Below are 20876 nucleotides of genomic sequence, written 5' to 3'. Positions count from 1 at the left end.
AGCAAGTTGATGGGTGTAAATAAAGTCAATAGAACGAAATAATAAGAGTTAGACTAATGAAGATGGAGAGAAATGAATGAACACACAAGTATGAACATAATAACATGGGAACGGAGGAAGACAGCAGCAAACATACTGGCCCGTACCTGGCAGGTCCTCCTCAAAATCCAGTCCTTCTAACTGAAATATCTGTCCAATCTGTTGTCAAAGCTAGGAACTGGGGATTAGTTTTAGTAACCCAATGTTAGGTCTTTCCTGTTAGGGTAGATATTACATCTAAAATCAACTGAATTGAAAATCAGATGCAAATAATTAGCAAATCGTTGTTATAATCTTTGAGGTAAGAAGTGCTTCGTATTTTTTTTGACGTCAGGTACCCAAACACAACATTCTTTACGTATGTTTGTGTGTATGTACTCACCTATTTGTACTCATTTGTGGTTGCAAGGGTCGGTCGAGTCACAGTTTCTGGCTGGTTGCTACTAGGGTCTACTCTCCCCCTGCTCCATGAGCTTTATCGTAGCGTGTGTATATTCACCTAATTGTGATTGCAGGGGTCAATTCAAAGTTCCTGACCCCCTGTGTGTGTGTGTGCGTGCGTGTGTGTGTGTGTGTGTGTGTGTGTGTGTGTGTGTGTGTGTGTGTGTGTGTGTGTGTGTGTGTGTGTGTGTGTGTGTGTGTGTGTGTGAGTGTGTGTGAGTGTGTGTAAGTGGACGTGCTACCAACCACGCCTGTGTTCTTCTACCAGCTGATTCTAATATTTGTGTGAACTGGCTGCCTCTCTGAATGTCCAGTGTAGGTCAGGAGACAGGTGATGGTGAGTCAGTTAGTGGCCGTCATCAACACACGCACACACACACACACACACACACACACACAGGATGGGGGTGCTTCGCGATGTCTGCACACAGCTAAAATAAGCTAACCTTTCCAGCTTAACCTTACGTAACCTTGTCTGACATTACCTAATCTAAATTAACGTTACCTAACAACGTCTAACTTAACATTAACAAACCTCGCCAAGCGCAACATACATTACGAGGAATGTTTTTCTCGGTAAGTGAACGTCCGCGAGCGACCGAACTGCTCCAGTGACTAACTTCCACCTCAGACATTTGGCTAATGTACAAGCTGGTGTGGCAGTGTAGTACGCGCTCATTCTCCACCTTACACCCCAGCCATGAAATATCTAAGCCATTTCTTCCTCACTGGTGATCACTGTGAGGTTAGACAAGCATAATAATTTGATTATGAATATACAGATCACCAATTAGATTCTGATTTTTAAAATTTTGCTGCCCAAACTTCGACTACATCATATATGGTGCAAATGATCGACTCTAACATACTATATAAGGCAACTCTTCCTTATTGACTGTTGACTGTAGGTACATTAATTTACTTGTCTTGTTACTAATGGTATATAATACCAACAAGCCGAGAAGTAAGACATATGGGCAACACTAGAGTTCTTTATTGGCGAAGCTTTCTCCGTGCAGTGCAGAGTTTATTAGTAGGTTACAGAAACATCAGCACTTGTGGAAGACGGAGTTAGAGAAAGAGGAAGTTGATGCAATCACTCCATCACTCTTGGAGTAAGATGGTAAGACTCTTAGTTTTACCATCTTGTTCAGAGAGTGATGGACTGATTACGCCAACTACCTCTCTACTTTGTCTGCTTCGCCTTCCACCACTGCTGATGTTTCTGATGAAGGCTGCATCGCAGGCGAAACATTTCCTTAATAAAGATTCCTAGTGTTGTCCATGCATCTTACTCGTCGAATTTTACTGTCACTGTAACATGTTTCACGGGTCTTCCTTGAACGCTGCATTTAACTCTGTAATGAGTCCACTATTAAGCGGTATTTTGATGTTCCTTAGTAACCTTGTCAACTTGCAGAGAGAATATAGAAAATAATGTTCCATTATGTTTCTTGGGCGATTTTATTTATTTTGTCGACATTAACATCTATAACTGTGATAAAGGAGTCACTGGTGGTGCTTCCAGTCCTACAGTGACTTCGAGGTGGTGGAAAATTCTTGTTATTTCCTGTCATTCTTTATCGCTTTCTGTCACTAAAGAAAATCTCTGTGGTCTCGACTGTTGCGACAACCATGGTTAGTTTGTTAACGTGGTTTGTACCTCCTGGTTCCATTCCACTGTCTTGGTAGTTTTGTTTCTTATTTATTGAGGTGTGGCACATTTTAAGGGGAAACTGTGTGCTGGAAGTATAACAACATGAACTCAGAGATGAGTTGAGAATTCAACACCCTGCCTGCGTCATGCAACGACCCCTCTTTCGTGCTCTCAACACCCTTGCATCTCACCCTACACCCACACCACTACACCCACACCTTTACACCCACACATGTACCCACGGTACTCACTCTGCCATATATGCCAAGGAAGTCACTGTAGTTAGGAATGTACTCCTCCCCGATGTATCTCTTGAGTTCTTCAATAAGATAGTCTGCGTCAGCGAGCCTCTCCTTGTTCTGCTTAATGTCTGCGTAGTCTGTGGACACCACACACAGATGTATTAGTTTTGGGAGGTGGGGGAGGTAAGGCTGGTGGGGTGAATAAGTCAAAGGTGAGGAAGTATTTACACTACAGAATTCATCTTTATTGAAGGAGTGTTATGGATTTACGTATGATAAGAATGACAGTGACAAGACTGACAGTGACAGGTTTGAAAGTGACGAGAATGAGAGTAACGAGTATGAGGTTGACAAGAAGGAGAGTAACGAGTAGGAGGATGGCAAGTATGAAAGTGACGAGTTACAACTTACGATTCATGAGGTTTCTGAAGCGTCTTCCCTCTCTCTCACTGTACATCTCCACTATCTTGTCACCACCGTCCTGATGAAACGAGAAACATCTCTGAAATAACATGTGGTAGGATACTGCAACCACACACACACACACACACACCACGGTTACCCTTAGATTAAGGGTAACCGTGGCCAGTGACACCTACGCTTCTCTGAGACCTCTCCCCCTGCTTTGGTTGCTCCCTTATAACATTGCACAGCTCCTGATGACGCATTGTGAAATGTGAAAGTACTTGAGCTAAAGATTTCCACCCCCCGTAGCTTATCTTACATATATATGTATGTATATATATATATATATATATATATATATATATATATATATATATATATATATATACATATATATATATATATATATATATATATATATATATATATATATATATATATATATATATATATATATATATATATATATATATATATATATATATTTATATAACTTTGTTTAGAGTTATATATTGCTTTGCTGAGCATAATATAATATTGTTTAGAGGGATGAGGAGGGGAGTCAGGAAGAGGTGAGGGGGAGTGAGGAAGGGGTGAGGAGGGAAGTGAGGAAGGGGTGAGGATACAGCTCGCTAGCTTAATCTCAAAGTTTAGGTTCAACTTCTAAAGCTTTAAGTTCAGTCTCTCCGGGTTTAAGTTCAATCCCTCCATGTTCACGTTCCAGCCTCCTCCTTCCTACCTGTCTCAAGTTCATCCTCCCCACCACCACCACCACCAAGTTCCCCACCACCACCACCAAGTTCACCACCACCACCAAGTTCAACACCACCACCAAGTTCCCCACCACCACCAAGTTCTCCATTCTCCACACGCTGAAAAGTTGATAAAGTTAAGATAACTTAGCGACGAAAAGAGAAACACAGTTTTATACCATTATGAGTTTCTTACCACTGTGAAACGTTGGCTGGGGTCCTCTGTTTCATGGGGGTCCTCTGTTTCATGGGGGTCCTCTGTTTCATGGGGGTCCTCTGTTTCATGGGGGTCCTCTGTTTCATGGGGGTCCTCTGTTTCATGGGGGTCCTCTGTTTCATGGGGGTCCTCTGTTTCATGGGGGTTCTCTGTTTCATGGGTGTCCTCTGTTTCATGGGGGTCCTCTGTTTCATGGGGGTCCTCTGTTTCATGGGGGTCCTCTGTTTCATGGGGGTCCTCTGTTTCATGGGGGTCGTCTGTTTCATGGGGGTCGTCTGTTTCATGGGGGTCGTCTGTTTCATGGGGGTCGTCTGTTTCATGGGGGGCGTCTGTTTCATGGGGGTCCTCTGTTTCATGGGGGTCCTCTGTTTCATGGGGGTCCTCTGTTTCATGGGGGTCCTCTGTTTCATGGGGGTCGTTGTTTCATGGGGGTCCTCTGTTTCATGGGGGTCCTCTGTCTGTTTCATGGGGGTCCTCTGTTTCATGGGGGTCCTCTGTTTCATGGGGGTCCTCTGTTTCATGGGGGTCCTCTGTTTCATGGGGGTCCTCTGTTTCATGGGGGTTTCCTCTGTTTCATGGGGGTCCTCTGTTTCATGGGGGTTTCATGGGGGTCCTCTGTTTCATGGGGGTCCTCTGTTTCATGGGGGTCCTCTGTTTCATGGGGGTCCTCTGTTTCATGGGGGTCCTCTGTTTCATGGGGGTCCTCTGTTTCATGGGGGTCCTCTGTTTCATGGGGGTCCTCTGTTTCATGGGGGTCCTCTGTTTCATGGGGGTCCTCTGTTTCATGGGGGTCCTCTGTTTCATGGGGGTCCTCTGTTTCATGGGGGTCCTCTGTTTCATGGGGGTCCTCTGTTTCATGGGGGTTTCATGGGGTCCTCTGTTTCTCTGTTTCATGGGGGTCCTCTGTTTCATGGGGGTTTCATGGGGGTCCTCTGTTTCATGGGGGTCCTCTGTTTCATGGGGTCCTCTGTTTCATGGGGGTCCTCTGTTTCATGGGGGTCCTCTGTTTCATGGGGGTCCTCTGTTTCATGGGGGTCCTCTGTTTCATGGGGGTCCTCTGTTTCATGGGGGTCCTCTGTTTCATGGGGTCCTCTGTTTCATGGGGGTCCTCTGTTTCATGGGGGTCCTCTGTTTCATGGGGGTCCTCTGTTTCATGGGGGTCCTCTGTTTCATGGGGGTCCTCTGTTTCATGGGGGTCCTCTGTTTCATGGGGGTCCTCTGTTTCATGGGGGTCCTCTGTTTCATGGGGGTCCTCTGTTTCATGGGGGTCCTCTGTTTCATGGGGGTCCTCTGTTTCATGGGGGTCCTCTGTTTCATGGGGGTCCTCTGTTTCATGGGGGTCCTCTGTTTAATGGGGGTCCTCTGTTTCATGGGGGTCCTCTGTTTCATGGGGGTCCTCTGTTTCATGGGGGTCCTCTGTTTCATGGGGGTCCTCTGTTTCATGGGGGTCCTCTGTTTCATGGGGACCCTCTGTTTCTCTGTTTCATGGGGGTCCTCTGTTTCATGGGGGTCCTCTGTTTCATGGGGGTCCTCTGTTTCATGGGGGTCCTCTGTTTCATGGGGGTCCTCTGTTTCATGGGGGTCCTCTGTTTCATGGGGGTCCTCTGTTTCATGGGGGTCCTCTGTTTCATGGGGGTCCTCTGTTTCATGGGGGTCCTCTGTTTCATGGGGGTCCTCTGTTTCATGGGGGTCCTCTGTTTCATGGGGGTCCTCTGTTTCATGGGGGTTCCTCTGTTTCATGGGGGTCCGCGGTTTCATGGGGGTCCTCTGTTTCATGGGGACCCTCTGTTTCATGGGGGTCCTCTGTTTCATGGGGGTCCTCTGTTTCATGGGGGTCCTCTGTTTCATGGGGGTCCTCTGTTTCATGGGGGTCCTCTGTTTCATGGGGGTCCTCTGTTTCATGGGGGTCCTCTGTTTCATGGGGGTCCTCTGTTTCATGGGGGTCCTCTGTTTCATGGGGGTCCTCTGTTTCATGGGGGTCCTCTGTTTCATGGGGGTCCTCTGTTTCATGGGGGTCCTCTGTTTCATGGGGTCCTCTGTTTCATGGGGGTCCTCTGTTTCATGGGGGTCCTCTGTTTCATGGGGGTCCTCTGTTTCATGGGGGTCCTCTGTTTCATGGGGGTCCTCTGTTTCATGGGGGTCCTCTGTTTCATGGGGGTCCTCTGTTTTATGGGGGTCCTCTGTTTCATGGGGGTCCTCTGTTTCATGGGGGTCCTCTGTTTCATGGGGATCCTCTGTTTCATGGGGGTCCTCTGTTTCATGGGGGTCCTCTGTTTCATGGGGGTCCTCTGTTTCATGGGGGTTCTCTGTTTCATGGGGGTCGTCTGTTTCATGGGGGTCCTCTGTTTCATGGGGTCCTCTGTTTCATGGGGGTCCTCTGTTTCATGGGGGTCCTCTGTTTCATGGGGGTCCTCTGTTTCATGGGGTCCTCTGTTTCATGGGGGTCCTCTGTTTCATGGGGGTCCTCTGTTTCATGGGGGTCCTCTGTTTCATGGGGGTCCTCTGTTTCATGGGAGTCCTCTGTTTCATGGGGTTCTCTGTTTCAAGGGGGTCCTCTGTTTCATGAGGATCCTCTGTTTCATGGGGGTCTTAGATTTCATGGGGGTCCTCTATTTCATGGGGGTCCTCTGTTTCATGGAAGTTCTCTGTTTCATGGGGGTCCTCTGTTTCATGGGGTCCTCTGTTTCATGGGGATCCTCTGTTTCATGGGGGCCCTCTGTTTCATGGGGGTCCTCTGTTTCATGGGGGTTCTCTGTTTCATGGGGGTCCTCTGTCTCATGGGGGTCCTCTGTTTCATGGGGTCCTCTGTTTCATGGGGGTCCTCTGTTTCATGGGGGTCCTCTGCTTCATGGGGGTTCTCTGTTTCATGGGGGTCCTCTGTTTCATGGGGGTTCTCTGTTTCGTGGGGGTCTTCTGTTTCATTGGGGTCCTCTGTTTCATGGGGATCCTCTGTTTCATGGGGTCCTCTGTTTCATGGGGGTACTCTGTTTCATGGGGTCCTCTGTTTCATGGGGATCCTCTGTTTCATGGGGGTCCTCTATTTCATGGGGTCCCCTGCTTCATGGGGGTCCTCCGTTTCATGGGGGTCCTCTGTTTCATGGGGTCCTGTGTTTCATGGGGATCCTCTGTTTCACGGGGGTCCTCTGTTTCATGGGGTCCTCTGATTCATGGGGGTCCTCTGTTTCATGGGGGTTCTCTATTTTATGGGGTCCCCTGTTTCATGGGGGATCCTCTGTTTCATGTGGGGTCCTCTGTTCCATGGGGTCCTCTGTTTCATGGGGGTCCTCTGTTTCATGGGAGTTCTCTGTTTCATGGGGTCCTCTGTTTCATTGGGGCCCCTCTGTTTCATGTGGGGTCCTCTGTTCCATGGGGTCCTCTGTTTCATGGGGGTCCTCTGTTTCATGGGAGTTCTCTGTTTCATGGGGTCCTCTGTTTCATGGGGCCCCTCTGTTTCATGGGGGTCCAATGTTTCATGAAGGGTCCTCTGTTTCATGGGGGTCCTCTGTTTCATGGAGGGTCCTCTGCTTCATGGGGGTCCTCTGTTTCATGGAGGGGTCCTTTGTTTCATGGTGGGGTCTTCTGTTTCATGGTGGGGTCCTCTGTTTCATGGTGGGGTCCTCTGTTTTATGGTGGGGTCATGGCATTTGATTAAAATTTATAAATCAATGTTATTATCGTTATTGTTACTATTATCATAACGTCGTCAGAGTCCCTCTCCTTAGTAATAAATTGTCCCAGCCACGGAACTGCGATTTTTGTCTTCTATTGAAGGACATGTTATGACTTGATGTCCCTGCACACTGTCCCGTCAGGCTGATCAACACACTGTCCCGTCAGGCTGATCAACACACTGTCCCGTCAGGCTGATCAACACACTGTCCCGTCAGGCTGATCAACACACTGTCCCGTCAGGCTGATCAACACACTGTCCCGTCAGGCTGATCAACACACTGTCCCGTCAGGCTGATCAACACACTGTCCCGTCAGGCTGATCAACACACTGTCCCGTCAGGCTGATCAACACACTGTCCCGTCAGGCTGATCAACACACTGTCCCGTCAGGCTGATCAACACACTGTCCCGTCAGGCTGATCAACACACTGTCCCGTCAGGCTGATCACATCATAACACGAAGTAATCAGTCTTGGAGGTGTCTGGACACCTCCAAGGCCACAACATTAATATCACACGCTCGCATTAGCACATATACTAATAAACTGATTTCAGCTAATCGTCGTTATTATTTTAACATCCTTTCATCACATTTTATCCAAAATATGCTATTAACTTTACACATTCTTAGGCAGTAACCTGAATTACACCATAGGAATGGATGAGGACTTCGGAAACCTACTGGACCATGGTAGGCAAGTCCTAATTAGGACATTGTCATCTACGAATGATTAAGTAATTCAAACCAATTATTGGTCCTTGATTGTGTGGCGTATGGAGTTAAGATGTAATTCTAGGAGCTTAACAGGAACAGATAGAGAGATTACAAGGTGATATACACACAGCCCAGCTCTGTTTATCGCACCCACTGAGTCGTTTATAGCTCCTGGAACCTCGACATTGTGTAGGCTGGATGCAGCCAGGCCCAAGGGAGTGCAAGTTGTGCAGGCGCTAGCCCTTTCTAAATCAAATTTCACGGTATAATTAGAAGCATAAATGGGAGGTAATTCTGTCATTGGGAAGGCCGGTGAGAGTTTAGTCAGCCTCCTGGGACCAACACTCACCAGACGGCTCTTCAAACTCTGAGTTAAGTATTTCTAAGGTCCGTCCTCTGATGTTGCTGCTGCTGCTGCTGTTGCTGCTGGTGTTGTTGTTGCTGCTGCTGCTATTGCTGTTGCTGCTGCTTCTGATGCTACTGCTGTTGCTGCCGTTGGTTTTGGTGTTTCTGCTGCTGCTGCTATTGCTGTTGCTGCTGCTGTTGCTGATGCTGCTGCTGGTGCTACTGCTGCTGCTGTTGGTGTTGTTGTTGCTGCTGTTGCTGCTATTGCCACACTACCGCTTCTTTCTCTTCTTCTTCTTCTCATTATTATTATTATATTCTTCTGGAAAGCAGCAAAGTCTTATGGGTCATACTAGAGGACTATATTTTCAGTATACTTTCAATATACTCCTGAAATTCCTACGGTTGGCCTACTTATTCTTATTTTTGTTCTTCACATTCTTACTTCTGGACCAATCCAAGTCACGGTCTGTCCTGGACCAAAACACATCGTTACTTGATAAAATGGTCCATGACTGACTAAAGGTCGTCCAGTTTCCATTTACAAAACTGCAGTTTAGCTGTGAATGAAATTCTAAACATCTCTTGTTTATGTTACGGCCGTTACTTTAAAGTTGGAAGCTTTTTCGCGGTGCTCTAAATTATGTATATAACAGGACGGGTGACAGCATGGTGAGACGCTTCACTCTTTATTGCTGTCTTGGTCAATATTTACCTCGGGTACGTATATCTTCATCCCACATAGCATTATTTACCTATGTTGATGACATCTGTTGATGACGTCTGTTGATGACGTCTGTTTAAAGACAGTGGAACTCACCATACAATTTACTCAGGAGAAAAAAAACCTGGTTTCGTCACCCCTTCCTTGACGTCCTCGCCAAGGAAAGGAACACCCTGCAACATAGGGTTTGTACGAAGATGTTTTGATTCACTATTTTTTTTACCCCCACGACCCGAAGACAGCATGGACATCGTAGGTCAGTTCTTCCTCACCTCTCAGGGTTTGTAATTAAGAATTCTTTGAGGGAAGGGACTGAAATACCTCGAGGACGCCTTCACAGCTAAGTACCTATTACACATCATTCACTTCTGCGGATGGAAAGCCATACTGATCTGCACCACGCCCAGAAAAACATCTACTTTTGAGCATCATTATGTCCTCTTCAGTAGAGAGGTTGCCTCTTATTTTCCATAAAGCCAAAACTATAATATTTCAGTCATAGACAACAAAACCATCAAAGATATCACCAGACTTTACAGACCCATAACTACCTTTACTGTTGGGGTTAAGAGCACTTCATGTGTAGGATGTAGCGAGGCATACATCAGGGAGACAGGATATGACCTTCAGATTCGCCTGTAGCAACACAAATATATTTACAAGATATGGACGATATCAACAACGTATGCATCAATCACTACAAATCTAAACACATCATGAAACAGGGAACAGATCTACAGTCATGTCAGCAGCAGGAGAAAACCAAGCGCTGTATCCTGGAAGCAGCCAGGTCATCTGACTGAAGTTATTCGACAAACCAAGGGACTGTATACACTGGCAGGTCCACACTGCTCGTATAGCACATTGTTGATGCAATATAAATATTTCTTATGGAGATGATCCCGTGTCCCACTTTCACTACCCAACAAATCGGCACTTATGATAAGAATATTGCTTGACCTCGTGACCTGTCCCAAGCCTGACCTCTAGGTGACCTTATGAGACCGTGTATCTGTGTTATATATAATCGCAAAAGTCCAGTCTTGGACGAAACGTCATGGTGAAGCCCAGTCCTGTTCGAAACGTCTTCGTAATGAAGATTTCCCCTTAAATATAGTGAATTCCTGATTCCCCCAAAGTCCCCATTTCCTTAAATCAAGAGCCCCTCATGCAGTGTTATCATGCTGCTTCCTGGGCGTTTCCACGAAGTTATGGCAGTTATCTTGACAGTTAGGAATCCTTCAGCAGTTATATCATGTGTCCGTAAAGTCATTTCTCTTGGCTGATATGTACCAGGTGTTATCTTAGGCGCAGTTATGTAACCTACCGTGGCGATAACAGGTCCCAGGTGCCTGTCACCTGTCACCAGGAAGGGGGGGGGGAGATGATAACACTCCAGATAACACCTCAAGACAAGATAACAGGAGCGTCCTGACGTGCGCCAGGTGAAAAGGAGGCACCCATCACTTGATCACCTAATTACCAACCACAACAGTAGTCATTAGGAGAGTTAATTAGTGGAATTTATCACCTTCTCGGGTACAAACCAGCCCGTCATCTGTCGCTGTGATAACAACCTCAAAGGTTATAATGTAATTAAAATAACCCCATTATCGTGACATTTAAAAAAATTGAGACTTAGAGATTATTTTATTTTAGGAATAACTATTATCGGAGTGAATATAATCGAGACAGAGATAATTTTAGAGTTAAAATAACTCCTTTATCAGGGCCAATAAAAGCGAGGTTTAAGATACTTGTATAATAAAAATAATTCCTTTATTACTGCTGTTTGTTATCGTGAATAATGAAGAATGTTTTTGGCTGTTCATATTCTTACTGGTAGACCAGCGTCCATGCTGCTGATGAACTCTTAATCCGAGGAACTGGAGCTTCCCTTTCCACCCCCCTCTTTAAATAATGCCATGACTGCTGTCCATTCCCCAGGCTCTGTGGCACCCTTACGGGTTTACCTTTTCTCATTCCTATCATCCTTATTGTTCCCTTTCCTTTTACTTACGTCACTCACTCTCCTACTCAGCCCCTTTCTCTGATTTACTTAAGACCCTTTCTCAGGGCGACCCTTTACTGCCCCCTTCCCTTTGTTACTCTCGTCCCGACTCACTCTAATTCGTCCTACCTCGCACAGCCTCTCCCAGAGATTCACCCAGACAAGCTCCAACACTCAGATTCGCCAAGACTCACCCAGTCTTATCCTGACTCACCCTGAGTCTCATGATGACCCGTGCCATGAGCCTGACAAAGTCCTGTGGCACGTATGGGCTAAGTCGTCTGAGGTTGTGGCACTCGAAGCTGTGTAGTGCCCAGTCTTCTCTCTGGCACTGGTCACTGCAGTACCACAGTGTCCGGCACCCCTGGCATCGACTCAGTATCCTCTTGTCTCTGTAGGAGAGAGAGAGAGAGAGAGAGAGAGAGAGAGAGAGAGAGAGAGAGAGAGAGAGAGAGAGAGAGAGAGAGAGAGAGAGAGAGAGAGAGAGAGAGAGAGAGAGAGAGAGAGAGAGAGAGAGACAGAGAGAGAGAGAGAGAGAGAGAGAGAGAGAGAGAGAGAGAGAGAGAGAGAGAGATTTAAATAATTATATACTTGAAATAAATGGTCTTCCTTTGTCCATACAATTTACAGTCGAATTTGAGCAAAATAACTCATTGCCATTCCTACAGGTGTCCCATATGTCTGGAATCATAGAGATAAATTAAGAAAAAGGCCACAATAAGGACTTTTATTCAAAGAATGTGCTCATCTTGTCCACCATTATTATTTTTGATGCACAAATGGTATCATGCGTGATGGTGTTACATGCGGCCACCAATTCGCTCTCGCAAATACTCAACATTTTCCGGTTTTCCTCCGCGTCAACCTCATGGTCACTCTGTTTAACGCTATGTGCTTCGTTGTCCGCTTATTTTGTTAGTGGAAATAAGATACCAGGTATATTAAGCAAACAAGTGTAGGTATAAATCCAGATGTACTCCTGTTAACCCTGTAGTGGCCTAGTTCCTAGGTCTTTTGTGTATCCACATGTTCTTGTCCGGGATGGATACTGGAGGGCACAACATCCTCGCCGCTTCAGCGGCGGAATCTGATCTTCACGTAAACCAATGACTTCAAACAATCCCGGAGATCAAAATCCCAGGGAGAGAGATGGAGGCTCCTGGTTGGCCACTCCAAAGACCCTCAGTCACCTCATGCTTCCACACTTATAATACATGGTCATAAATCACGGTACGGATGGGGATTGAACTCGCGGTAAGTGAGCCGTAAAATGTCACGGCCACGCTGGCGGGAGATTCATCTGTAAAAACTTGCCTTTGTGGTCATAGTGAGACCCATGCTAACCTCCCTATGGTGGATAATTCTTATTGTAGCCAGCCGGCCCAGTGGCTTACGCGCTGGCCTGGAGTTTTACGACTTACTTGCCACGAGTTCAATCCCCGCCCGTACCGTAGTTTGTTTGCAATCGTGCCATTACAATTTTGAGAGTCACATTACACAGTCATATTTTAATTATCAGAAAGATACAATTACTACGTATATATAGAAAGCTGATCAATATCTGTCTTTATAAAGGCTGTTAAGTGTCACGTCTGTGGCAGGTTTATAGATGAGGAAATAAAGAAGATTTATAAAGTATTTAATAACCTACGACACTCAAAACTTTCTATTAGTAAAAAAAATGAAGACCATGAACTATACTGAACCAAGAATATGTTGGTGCCACCATATTATGTAACCTTCCGGTCTGTGACCGGGTCAAGAGAACTTTGACACCCTCCTCCTGTCCCGAAATCATCTCCAGGTCCGTCCTCAAAATCTTCTAATATAAATGTTGAATTTAAACATTTAAATAGCGTACAAATATTCATGATTAGGATTACCCCAGAAAAAGCTGATTATTTTTTTTTTTGCAAGATCCCATGTGCAAAATGTAACAAATTTTAAATAGAGAAAACTGGAACAAATCACGAAATTAAGATTACAGCATCAGGAGTATAGTACCAGTACTGACCAGGATTCCAGTGACATCTTAATTCAACTAAGAGATTTTAATGCTCTCATTAATTGGCTAATCAATTAGAAAGCTGCCCCTCTGTCCTTGATTCACAAGCCGAGATAATACACGATAGAACTTAGTCTAGAGAGAAGTAGACAGTATTCCCAGTAGATAGCTTCCCTCCTGTATACTCCCAGGTACTCCACCCTCCTGTATACTTCCAGGTACTCCACCCTCCTATATACTCCCAGGTACTCCACACTCCTATATACTCCCATGTACTCGCATGTTAAACCATTACATATATATCACAGACTGAAGTAGTATAACAGAGTCAAGTTCCATAAAAATAGTATTGATTTATCTAAACATAAGTCGAGGATTATATAAATTAGACTCATTTATAATTAAGATTATAGGGATAATTATAGGGATAATTAGAGAGTTACTGTTTGTTCGTGCATTTGTTGTGTTCATCATCAATATAATATTCATGGGAAAGCAGCAAACTCGTAGGGGGAGTCAAGTAGTGCCTGGAGGAATGATGTTACAAAAAACGCGATTCTAAAAGCTTAGAGATCTCCAGTGAATACTAGAAAGGACTGCCCTTCTAGCATCCAGCCTGTTACTGGGTTTTCGTAACAAGTAGTCAGTATCCTTGTCCAATTATCCATTAGAATTCAGTATGATTCAATAGTGCTTCAGGATTACAACTGGTAGGCTACTAACTAGAGAAATTAAAATTTAATAAATTTATTAAGTATCGTCTAGAGGTATATCATCAAATTAAATTAAATTAATCAATTCAAACAAATTAATAATAATCACTTCTCTCGTATACAATAGTATTGTGCTGAAAGCACATATCACATTTATAATTCTTAAGTACCGTCTGGTACATTAACATTTAATAAGATATTACAAATATGTACAAGTAAGTTTGTGTGTATGTGTGTAAGTGCTCTAAGTAGTTCGCTATGTCTCACGACTCGACTAGACTTAAACAAGTGACTGACAAAGTCCTCACATAAACTAACTTCTTGACCGACTGGCAACCAGAACAGTCTGCTTGAACAATAAAAAGAATGCTAAGCCCAATAGCAATACAACAAGCAACTGTGACACAATCAGGACAAGGAGATAATATAACGACACTAAGTAGGGACCATCTGCAGATCCTCCACAAAAGTCACAAAACTTCCATACTACTGAATCTAAGTTCAGCCTAAGAAAATCCCCGACTGTGACAGTACACAGATACCAGTACAAGTTAGGTCAGAAGCTACAGCTTAGGACCTGAGTTGCTCAGAGTGTCTATGCGACACACAACCTCAGTACAACGTCGAAAATCACTAAGTCTATACAATGTTCTGTGAATAGAGTTCTACAAAACTAACAAGAATAATGAGACAATCTGTCCAACCACCAAGAGAGTCTAGACCAGACTGAATACTTCAGGCGAGGTGAGGACACCCCCCCTCGATCACGTGATAGCTCCGTGGGTCGCTGCCCAGCAAGAAGCCGGCAAAGTAACGAGCAAAGAGCGATAATTACAGTATTTAGACAATCAAGACTTGAACTGAGCACATATGTTACATCCTACCTCACAAAAGGAAGCTAAGTCAAATAATAATATAAAGCAATACATTTACGATTTAGCTATTATCGCAAATACAAGCAATATAAAATTATATGAAAAGGTAATAATTATATATATATATACATATTAATCATTGCAACCCATTCAGGGGTTGCAACAAATGAGAAGTCATCTAATTTGATGCAGGGAAGGGGAATGTAGCTTATCTTCCTTGGATCAAAAATGCTTCACCATCACCTATTCGAGAATAGATATTAATAAAAAAATAGCTAATATCAAAGGCATATTTTGTTGAAAACACACACACACACACACACACATACACACACACACATACACACACACACACACACACACACACACACACACACACACATACACACACACACACACACACACACACACACACACACACACACACACACACATACACACACACACACACACACACATACATACACACACACACACACACACACACACACACACACACACACACACACACACACACACACACACACACACACACACACACACACACACACACAGACACACACACACACACACACACACACACACACACACACACACACACACACACACACACACACACACACACACACACACACACACACACATTCTCAAGAACCACTGTAAATTATCCTCGACAAGGGAACAGAAGGAATGACCTTGTAAATCAGAAAGAAGAATAACAAGGAGATGGGAGATTTACAGAGGAGGTGATTTACATGGCGTGTTGGACAAGGTATGTGGGGGGGGGTGCTGGAGGGAGAAGTAGGGAGGGAGGAAGGGAGGGATGAAAGGAAGAAAGAGAGGTAAAAAAACAGAAAGAGAGGAAGGGAGGAGAGAAAAAAGACAGGACAGTTTTGATCATGTATGAAGGAGAAGATAGATGGCTACACTCCCTTGAGTCAAGATCCAAGGGTACCAGCAAATATCTTTCTTCCCCACCGACTCCTCAAAACCATGATGCTCCGTTAAGTCCGGGTACAATAACCTCAGACACTACTGAACATCTGATGCCTATATAGGCATTGGTCATATCTGCCACCCTTATGTTTTGTATCCGGAGAGAGATTCGTTGTCATGTCTACCCCTAGATCTTTTTATCCCTGGCTTATGTAACTATTTCCCCTCTTTGACATCATTTCACAGCATCCCATCCTTATCTCATTTACTAAATTCCGTTTGCTGGACCATTACTACAGTTTCTCCAAGTCCTCGTGCAGTCCCTTGCAATCAACAATTTATGCCAGCACCGCGTCATCTGCAAACATCAACATGAAGGAATTCTTCTTACTCCTGGAGATCCTTCACAAGACAGGAGATGTACGGGTCTACGGAGACACATGAGGCTCACTCTCGACTGCACATAACATGTCTATCAAACAAGAGCTTTATCAAGACTTTCATTGCAGTTGTAACTTGCTGACCTAATATGTCGGGACCCATTACATGCCTCTGGGATCTCTCACAACCGTCTACTGGAGGAGTATGGAGTGAGTACCACCCACATGATGGATACGAGGTGATTACCACACACACACACACTGGATGGATATGCGGTTCGTAATAAATTAATACGTGTCTGCAATACGTCTCCCAGTACCTGGATTAGTTGTGAAATATACTAACAAGTATAACACATTCAACCCTATGAAAAAAAAAATTCCATCTCTTCAGAACATTTCTACTTAGTCAAAATTAGTAATATTTTTTAAACTTCTAAATGTGGAATATTGTCATAGATAGCACTAGGTGGGGCGGGTCTAGTAAGGCACTGAGGGCGGGGCGGGTCTAGTAAGGCACTGAGGGCGGGGCGGGTCTAGTAAGGCACTGAGGGCGGGGCGGGTCTAGTAAGGCACTGAGGGCGGGGCGGGTCTAGTAAGGCACTGAGGGCGGGGCGGGTCTAGTAAGGCACTGAGGGCGGGGCGGGTCTAGTAAGGCACTGAGGGCGGGGCGGGTCTAGTAAGGCACTGAGGGCGGGGCGGGTCTAGTAAGGCACTGAGGGCGGGGCGGGTCTAGTAAGGCACTGAGGGCGGGGCGGGTCTAGTAAGGCACTGAGGGCGGGGCGGGTCTAGTAAGGCACTGAGGGCGGGGCGGGTCTAGTAAGTAAGGCACTGAGGGCGGGGCGGGTCTAGTAAGTAAGGCACTGTGGGGGGGGCGGGTCTAGTAAGGCACTGAGGGCGAGTAAGGCGGGTCTAGTAAGGCACTGAGGGCGGGGCGGGTCTAGTAAGGCACTGAGGGCGGGGCGGGTCTAGTAAGGCACTGAGGGCGAGGCGGGTCTAGTAAGGCACTGAGGGCGGGGCGGGTCTAGTAAGGCACTGAGGGCGAGGCGGGTCTAGTAAGGCACTGAGGGCGAGGCGGGTCTAGTAAGGCACTGAGGGCGGGGCGGGTCTAGTAAGGCACTGAGGGCGGGGCGGGTCTAAAGCACTGAGGGCGGGGCGGGTCTAGTAAGGCACTGAGGGCGAGGCGGGTCTAGTAAGGCACTGAGGGCGGGGCGGGTCTAGTAAGGCACTGAGGGCGAGGCGGGTCTAGTAAGGCACTGAGGGCGGGACGGGTCTAGTAAGGCACTGAGGGCGGGGCGGGTCTAAGTAAGGCACTGAGGGCGGGGCGGGTCTAGTAAGGCACTGAGGGCGAGGCGGGTCTAGTAAGGCACTGAGGGCGGGGCGGGTCTAAGTAAGGCGCTAAGGGCGAGGCGGGTCTAGTAAGGCACTGAGGGCGAGGCGGGTCTAGTAAGGTACTGAGGGCGGGGCGGGTCTAGTAAGGCACTGAGGGCGAGGCGGGTCTAGTAAGGCACTGAGGGCGGGGCGGGTCTAGTAAGGCACTGAGGGCGGGGTGGGTCTAAGTAAGGCTCTGAGGGCTAGGCGGGTCTAGTAAGGCACTGAGGGCGAGGCGGGTCTAGTAAGGCACTGAGGGCGAGGCGGGTCTAGTAAGGCACTGAGGGCGGGGCGGGTCTAAGTAAGGCACTGAGGGCGAGGCGGGTCTAAGTAAGGCACTGAGGGCGGGGCGGGTCTAGTAAGGCACTGAGGGCGAGGCGGGTCTAGTAAGGCACTGAGGGCGAGGCGGGTCTAAGTAAGGCACTGAGGGCGGGGCACTGAGGGCGTGGCGGGTCTAGTAAGGCACTGAGGGCGGGGCGGGTCTAGTAAGGCACTGAGGGCGGGGCGGGTCTAGTAAGGCACTGAAGGCGAGGCGGGTCTAGTAAGGCACTGAGGGCGGGGCGGGTCTAGTAAGTAAGGCACTGAGGGCGGGGCGGCTCTAGTAAGAAAGGCACTGAGGGCGGGGCGGCTCTAGTAAGGCACTCAGGGTGGGGCGGGTCTAGTAAGGCACTGAGGGCGGGGCGGGTCTAGTAAGTAAGGCACTGAGGGTGGGGCGGGTCTAGTAAGGCACTGAGGGCGGGGCGGGTCTAGTAAGTAAGGCACTGAGGGCGGGGCGGCTCTAGTAAGCAAGGCACTGAGGGCTGGGAGACTATTAAGCAAGGCACTGAGGGCTGTGAGACTAGTAAGCAAGGCATTGAGGGCTGGTAGACTAGTAAGCAAGGCACTGAGGGCTGGGAGACTAGTAAGCAAGGCACTGAGGGCTGGGAGACTCTAGTAAGCAAGGCACTGAGGGCTGGGAGACTAGTAAGCAAGGCATTGAGGGCTGGGAGACAAGTAAGCAAGGCACTGAGGGCTGGGAGACTAGTAAGCAAGGCATTGAGGGCTGGGAGACTAGTAAGCAAGGCACTGAGGGCTGGGAGACTAGTAAGCAAGGCACTGAGGGCTGGGAGACTAGTAAGCAAGGCACTGAGGGCTGGGAGACTAGTAAGCAAGGCACTGAGGGCTGGGAGACTAGTAAGCAAGGCACTGAGGGCTGGGAGACTAGTAAGCAAGGCACTGAGGGTTGGGAGACTAGTAAGCAAGGCACTGAGGGCTGGGAGGCTCTAGCAAGCAAGGCACTGAGGGCTGGGAGACTAGTAAGCAAGGCACTGAGGGCTGGGAGACTAGTAAGCAAGGCACTGAGGGCTGGGAGACTCTAGTAAGCAAGGCACTGAGGGCTGGGAGACTAGTAAGCAAGGCACTGAGGGCTGGGAGACTAGTAAGCAAGGCACTGAGGGCTGGGAGACTCTAGTAAGCAAGGCACTGAGGGCTGGGAGACTCTAGTAAGCAAGGCACTGAGGGCTGGGAGACTCTAGTAAGCAAGGCACTGAGGGCTGGGAGACTCTAGTAAGCAAGGCACTGAGGGCTGGGAGACTGAAGGGCACTGGGAGACTCTAGTAAGCAAGGCACTGAGGGCTGGGAGACTCTAGTAAGCAAGGCACTGAGGGCTGGGAGACTCTAGTAAGCAAGGCACTGAGGGCTGGGAGACTCTAGTAAGCAAGGCACTGAGGGCTGGGAGACTCTAGTAAGCAAGGCACTGAGGGCTGGGAGACTCTAGTAAGCAAGGCACTGAGGGCTGGGAGACTCTAGTAAGCAAGGCACTGAGGGCTGGGAGACTCTAGTAAGCAAGGCACTGAGGGCTGGGAGACTCAAGGCACTGAGGGCTGGGAGACTAGCAAGGCACTGAGGGCTGGGAGACTCTAGTAAGCAAGGCACTGAGGGCTGGGAGACTAGTAAGCAAGGCACTGAGGGCTGGGTGACTCAAGGCATAGTAGACTCTAGCAAGGCACTGAGGGCTGGGAGACTCTAGTAAGCAAGGCACTGAGGGCTGGGAGACTAGTAAGCAAGGCATTGAGGGCTTGGAGACTAGTAAGCAAGGTACTGAGGGCTGGGAGACTCTAGTAAGCAAGGCACTGAGGGCTGGGAGACTCTAGTAAGCAAGGCACTGAGGGCTGGGAGACTCTAGTAAGCAAGGCACTGAGGGCTGGGAGACTAGTAAGCAAGACACTGAGGGCTGGGAGACTCTAGTAAGCAAGACACTGAGGGCTGGGAGACTCTAGTAAGCAAGACACTGAGGGCTGGGAGACTAGTAAGCAAGACACTGAGGGCTGGGAGACTCTAGTAAGCAAGACACTGAGGGCTGGGAGACTCTAGTAAGCAAGACACTGAGGGCTGGGAGACTCTAGTAAGCAAGACACTGAGGGCTGGGAGACTAGTAAGCAAGACACTGAGGGCTGGGAGACTCTAGTAAGCAAGGCACTGAGGGCTGGGAGACTCTAGTAAGCAAGGCACTGAGGGCTGGGAGACTAGTAAGCAAGACACTGAGGGCTGGGAGACTCTAGTAAGCAAGACACTGAGGGCTGGGAGACCAGTAAGCAAGGCACTGAGGGCTGGGAGACTAGTAAGCAAGGCACTGAGGGCTGGGAGACTAGTAAGCAAGGCACTGAGGGCTGGGAACTTCCAAGACCATCTCCACAAAAAAACTAATAAAAATTAAGACAGAGTTTTCTTCAGAGACGTTTTGCAGTATCTCAGCATAAAAATATAAATGTAATGCTGAAGGACTTTGTAAAATATTTTATTATTATTATTATTATTACTATTATTATTGTTGTTTTGAGCTCTAATGACCGGTATACACGCCCACGAAATATTCCCAGCTCCTCTACATTGTAAATGCGGTTAAAAAATGCATCCAGAATTGAGCCACACGTGGAAAATCCTTCATAGTAAGTCCTGTTCCATTTTGTTTTTTTATTGCAATAACAAAAAAAAAATCGCACTATGTACGATTACTTTATAAAAGAATTTGCTGTACATTTTATTCAGACGATACAAGCCATGACCTGATTTTTTTTGGAGAGAAGCTGGGTGGGTTGGGTAGGCCTACCTGTGGGAGATGATGCAGTTATAACAGTACATAGAGACGTATTGGTGGTTGACGACGTGAGCGAAGGGCGTTGATGTCAGGATAACATCTCCTTTTTTCACAGCTCTCTTCTTGGCTCGGTAGGGTGACCACAAGTTCCTCATCTTGTGTTAGAAGGCCCACTGGTAGCCCCCTCTCTTTCTATCTCTGATTCTACACACCCACTGCTAGTGCTGGCACTGGTGCCAAGTGCCAGCCACGCCCCCGTCACCCTGTATTGCAGCCAAAGCAGCTACCTCCATGGTTGCT

The 20876-nt window shown here is 47.2% G+C and overlaps 1 protein-coding gene across 1 annotated transcript in view; it reads right to left on the bottom strand.

The window, feature by feature from the left end:
* LOC128684233 (histone-lysine N-methyltransferase SMYD3-like) overlaps nt 1-20792 on the bottom strand; it is a 33724-nt gene extending 12932 nt beyond the window's left edge. The window contains exons 1-4 of the mRNA XM_070085650.1: nt 20589-20792; nt 11435-11612; nt 2791-2860; nt 2389-2516 (exon numbers count right to left, since the gene is read on the bottom strand). Of these exons, the coding sequence (XP_069941751.1) occupies nt 2389-2516; nt 2791-2860; nt 11435-11612; nt 20589-20731 (519 nt within the window). The 5' untranslated portion in view covers nt 20732-20792. The remainder of the gene's footprint in view (nt 1-2388; nt 2517-2790; nt 2861-11434; nt 11613-20588) is intronic.
* Nucleotides 20793-20876: the final 84 nt, after the last annotated feature.

This window comes from Cherax quadricarinatus, chromosome 16, assembly GCF_038502225.1.
Source record: "Cherax quadricarinatus isolate ZL_2023a chromosome 16, ASM3850222v1, whole genome shotgun sequence".
Classification (NCBI taxonomy): Eukaryota; Metazoa; Arthropoda; class Malacostraca; order Decapoda; family Parastacidae; genus Cherax; species Cherax quadricarinatus.
This window is presented reverse-complemented; position numbering and strand designations above follow the sequence as displayed.